The sequence below is a fragment of the Kickxella alabastrina genome, assembly GCF_025024165.1.
Source record: "Kickxella alabastrina strain RSA 675 chromosome Unknown BX661scaffold_37, whole genome shotgun sequence".
NCBI lineage: Eukaryota > Fungi > Kickxellomycota > Kickxellomycetes > Kickxellales > Kickxellaceae > Kickxella > Kickxella alabastrina.
In genome coordinates this window covers 45,757-50,993 of record NW_026251508.1, presented here as the reverse complement: position 1 = coordinate 50,993, position 5,237 = coordinate 45,757, and the positions used below count along the sequence as shown (strand labels likewise).

The window sequence follows — 5,237 nt, the reverse complement described above, 5'->3', positions numbered from 1 at the left end:
CTGCTGCTCTTTTTTAGATTTGCAGCCAGCCATTGCTAATGAATTTACCGCCGCCGCCGCTGCCGCTGCCCTTTTGGGCGTTGCGGACAGGGCCAAAAGCTTCTGCGTGAGCTTCGATGGAAGCTCGTTCTGTTCATTGTCGCTGTTGGCACCTGTAGGCTTGTTAGCCGCAGCCAGCATGGCCGCCGAGCTCCCGCCGCCATCATCTTCCATGGCCACCTCGGGTATAGTGGGCAGCAGCCCTAACCTGCAGCCCACATCCTCTGAATCATCATCATCATCCTCTTCTTCTGCGCATGGATTCGAGTTGTTCCACAGCTTGTCCAGCTCGTTGATGGACATTAGCTCGGCATCCATGAGATCGTGGAAGCTAAAGTCGTACTCTTGGCCTTTATCCGTCTGGACGACGGATTTGGTGCTGTGAGATATTAGCGGGGCTGTGCTGCTGCTGCTGCTGCTGCCGCTGCCAAGTCCATCGTCTGTATGGGGCTCGGCAGCGGTTTCGCTCGGGCTGTTGATGTGTTCGGGCGTTGTGTTATGTTTGACGAAATCAGGGCAAGTCCCTGTGACTTTGTTATCGTGCGTGTCTAGACCCATGCCTATTTGTTCCAACCAGTCGACAGAACAGTTGTCCATACGCAGTACAGCATAACAAGTACAAGCAAAAAAAGGAGAAAAAGGGGGAAATGTGTGTTTAGTACAAATAAGAGACGAATTATGTAACGAGGGATAAACAAATAGGAAAAAAAAGAAAAATCAAGGTTTTTTGTTGGCACTTTTTTTTGTTTAAGCAAGCGATTTGTTTGTTTAGCGCGCCGTTTTGCATTCGGGGGGTTGCTCTCTTTTATAATTGCGACCAACACATAACAACACCCCAAAAACAAGCAAATGCAAAAAAAAGTAAAATAGAGAGGTTCAGACACGCGAAAGTTGTAAGCCACATGGCTTCACAATTTGTTTCGGCCTGTTTGTTCCTGTTCTAACGCGGACAATCTGCGGACAATCCATGAGAGGCAAATAAAAAACTTTACCCGTGAATGCTCATTCACAGATACGAAGCATAGGATTCGCAGCACACACAAAATGGCAATATGGCACTAACAAAACAAAACAAAACAAAACAAAACAAAACAAACATGGAGGGGTGGGTGGATGGATCATTGAAACTTACCGGCCGAAAGTAGCAGCGCCGACGAGTGTGCAGCTGGGACGACCGAGTCCTCGGGAAGCAGCATCACCGAGGCAGCAGTCACCACGGGCGTCATCATATCAGCAGGCGACGGAATCGAGTCCTTTCCGGCAATCGGCGACGTGCCGAAAATGCTATCCAGCGGCATCTGCAAGGACATCAGCCCGCGCGGCAGCAGCAGCGGCGAGGCCACCTGCAATTCGCCGTCGCTCCCACTCTCGCCGAGCAGTCTGTGCGCGAGGAACGACGGCGACGTCGCTGGCGGGTATGGCGTCCGGTCCGGCGATGCTGATGCCCGCGGTGTCGTGTGTGGCACCAATGGCATCAGCGTTGCTGGCTCGGCCCGCCGTCGCATAGACACTGCGGTTTTACTCCTGTCCTCGCTGTCAGACTGATCGTGGTGGACGCTCTGAAACATCGCCGTGCTGTTGTCCTCGTTGCTGCCGCTGCCGCTGCTGAGGCGGTAGCTTTTGATTTTCGCCAGGCTTTCGGAGAGCTCCTCGTCATCGGAGAGCTCCTTATCGGCCTCGTCGTTGTCAGATGAAGACGAGCAGCTGGGCCGCCATTTGCCGGCCCCAGCCTGGCTGCTGTTGTTGTGGCCGCCTGTGCTCTGCGTGTCGCCATGGCTGGCGGACCTCCGGGCGCGCGGCGCCATTGATGAGACCACCGGCATGATACCCGACTGCACCCTGGATCGCCGCTTAGGGTAAACCTGTGCCACGGCCGATCTCACGGACTTGTACTTTTTACGCGCATACGGATTGCCCCCGTCGCTCTCCTCGCTGCCCTCGTCACCCGAAGCATCCACTCTGCTCGATCCTCCGTCATACGAGGTTCGCCGCGGCCGGGTGCTGACTCCCAGCGATACCCGACTGGACCGCCTGCCACGCTCGGCTTCGCTGTGCGAGGCTGACCGCCCGGCCGGCCTCTGCCCGGTTGTGTCTGCGCTGTTGGCCCGCCTGTTCCTCCGCATCGTCAGCGAGAGATCCGGTTCCACGGCGACTGCGGGGACCATGCACCGCGTCTTTTTGATTGATTTTGAATTGCGAGCGCTGCTGTTGCTGCTCGATGCAGTGCTGTGGGTGGGGATGAGACCGATGCGTACTTTGCGAAGGAAATCCTCCTGCTCCAGTGCCGAGGCCACGTAGTAAAAATATTTGCGCGTGTGTTTCTCGTGGGCCACCCTTCCCAGTATCGGCGGCCGCGGCGGGATGTGCTCAAGTATGCGTTTGAAGTGCTGCGAGATGCGCGATGAGACTGTAGCGTAGGGCGTGGCGCCTCTATTGAAGGCCGCTTTAATTGAAGGATTTCGGGGGGAAAGAGTGAAAAGAAAACGCAGGCGTAGAAGCAAGTTAGTTTTTTCTGGACAAATAAAATACGAAACCCGCGCGCTGTACACACAAGCAGGAGAAAGGGATGAAAAGGCGGATCCGCTTTTGGGCATGGAACCTCGACCCAAAAAATGACCTGACTGCAAGCACGCATACAAGATGAAAAGAACCGAGACTAGCAGCATGTCGTTTTCAGGGGGTTTGGGGGGGTTTCCTTTTGCCGTTTCTAGATCCTCTGCGCTTTAGTGCAGAACAATAAATCTGCATTTTTTATTTGCAGTGCACAGCGAGCAACATTGACAATACCAATGTTTGTGTGTGGAATAGAGTGCGCAAGCGCGGGGGGGAGAAAAAAGGGTGTTCAAGAGCAGATATTAAAATTGATTCTCCTATATGGCGCCCGCATTAGGCGAATAGCAAATAAAATAAAGCATTCGCGACCCGGCCCACCAGCGGCTATTTCTTCTCATTCGGCGAGCAGAAAAAAAGCACGGGTGAGGTGATGTGGTGCGGACTAAATAATGAGGAGAGGAGAGAGGGGGGGCATCACGGACGGAAAGTGGAAAAGGCGCGGATAAACTCAACCGCAGAGCAGAAACAGCCAGGTGAGCGAGAAAAGAAAGAAAGGGAAAAAAAGATGAATGGTGCTTAGCGTGCCGCTGGCAAGGCGCCCGGTAACCATAAGAAAATCGGCCAAGCAAGCGAGAGATGAGAGATCCACTTTGTTTTTCCCCCCGACTTTTGTGCTTTGTCCACTTGGTCTTTAGCCCTTCAAGCTTGGTCTAAGCGAGCAAGCAAATGAAAGGGGTCACGAAGTGGGGATTGAGAATGTCTTTTTCTTTCTCTCTCGCACTCTTACTCGCTCGTCAGAAACGATGAGTAATTCCTTTTTTGTACATCGATCCGCACAAGCCAAAAAAGGGATTGCAAACGAGAATACCCGCAAGAGCAACAAAGCAACGCAAAAATAACCAAAGATAATGGAACTTACCCTAATAATGTAAACTCATGCTTCATAATGCACGTGGCCAGCTCCTTCGGAGAACTGGGCTTGTTGTGGCGGGCAACCAGGGCCTTGAGAATGGCGACAAAGACCTTGTCTCGGGCATCGTCAGCATGCAGCCGGTCAATGTCGTAGTCGCGCGGCAAAAAATCATTGTCTGACTGATCCTCGTCCTCAGAGTAATGCGCGCATACCGGTGGAGCCGACGCCGCAACTTGCTTTATATCGTCAATGACCGTCCGTAGCTCTGACGGTGAGATCATTTATGGTAACCTCTGCTGGCTGTGTTTGACTGTCGAAACAGGAGAATGCTAGCCCTGCTTTTTTTTACTGTGTGAATATGCAATAGCTGAATGGCCCCGTAAGTATTGTTTCCTGCGTTTCCTGAACCGATCTTCTGCGTGTATGTGTAGCTGCTGTCTGACTCGGGCTTCTCTTTTACTCGAAAGCTGTGCGGTGAATAATACAAATGAGCAACGAAAAAAGGTATTAAATGCGTACAAGGAATGAAAAATATAAAATAAACAGGCGTAATAGTGTGAGTAAAACAAACAACGCAAAAATGGAAAAATGGAAAAACAATTGTGGCCAAGTTGGAAGAGGGCCGACCAGTCATAAAAGTTGGGGGGAAGGGGGAAAAGGTGTGGCAGGGGGGTTGAAGGGGAGGAAAAAATGGAAAAAATGGAAAAAAAAATTCTGGCGCAGTAAAAAAATGATTCAGAGGGTTTTGGGCGTCCCCGATTTGGGCTTTTTTTGCTTCGTCTGTAAAGAAAAAAAACAATAAAAAGTGCGAGGAGCGTCAAGAAGCGCGAACGCCGACACTTTTGGTTGTAGACTGAATTGAGCTCTGAACCAGGCGGTGAGGTTTACGCGCATTCATAATTAATGCGCGTATGCTTAGGATTTTCTTTGTATATATTGCATTGGGCGAGACTGTCGGAGCTGTTTTGCGTCCGCTCTCCAGCTTTTTATATGCAGATCCAGATCTTGAAATAGATTGGATCAAGCCAGCCTCAGTTTATTTCGTGGCATTATTATCGGACCAAGAAAAGGAGTTTATGCAAAAAAGAAAATATCGGACAAACGCCCAGGATCTTCTTGGAACTAAACTGCGCAGCTCGAGAGCCAACTGCGCACTCGCCACAATAAAAAATAAAAAGCCATGTTTTTTTTGCTCCTCAGAATGCGCGGCTGTTATTTCCGATCGCAAAATAAAAAATAAAAAAGCTGGCTCTGATGCTTGTCACACAAGCCTACAGCGATTGTGATTTCTTTGGCCAATGATCGTGCTGATGTCATCAAACAGTACGCTGTGCATGAAAAAATTTTCATTTTTTACGTGGCCTGATTTCGGACAAAACCGGAAATGCTCAAAAATAATCTTTCTCGTTCTAATTAAGCCGTGCATATGCATCTGTGCGCGTTACTTCGTTCAAGACTATTTTTTTGGCCAAATGGGCGCGACACCAAAAACTTCACTTTTTCATTTTTCATTTCTCGCCGCTTTGCTAACCTTGGGTACAAAAACAACATATATGGCAACGTAATTTATTTTAGCCTGCATAGTTTGAATCAATAAAGCACAAATAAAACCCTGTTAAACGACGCATTGGATTTGTTATGCTTATGCAGCGCCTTTCATTTCGCGCCATACTCCGGACAAGCGCGCGCAGGCCAAGAGCGTTTGCACGGATTCGCCGCTCCCAAATCATCC

At 50.1% G+C, this 5,237-nt stretch overlaps 1 protein-coding gene across 1 annotated transcript; it reads right to left on the bottom strand.

Moving 5' to 3' along the window:
- Nucleotides 1-3,733: 3,733 nt before the first annotated feature.
- BX661DRAFT_70750 (uncharacterized protein) lies at nt 3,734-4,184 on the bottom strand. Its single transcript, XM_051539435.1, has one exon. The coding sequence runs from the start codon at nt 4,137-4,139 to the stop codon at nt 3,783-3,785; it is 357 nt and encodes a 118-aa protein (XP_051388715.1). The 5' UTR covers nt 4,140-4,184; the 3' UTR covers nt 3,734-3,782.
- Between the last annotated feature and the right edge of the window lie 1,053 nt (nt 4,185-5,237).

What these genes read in the sequence shown, in the direction of transcription:
- BX661DRAFT_70750 (XM_051539435.1), bottom strand. Translation starts at nt 4,139, where the DNA reads ATGACTGGTCGGCCCTCTTCCAACTTGGCCACAATTGTTTTTCCATTT.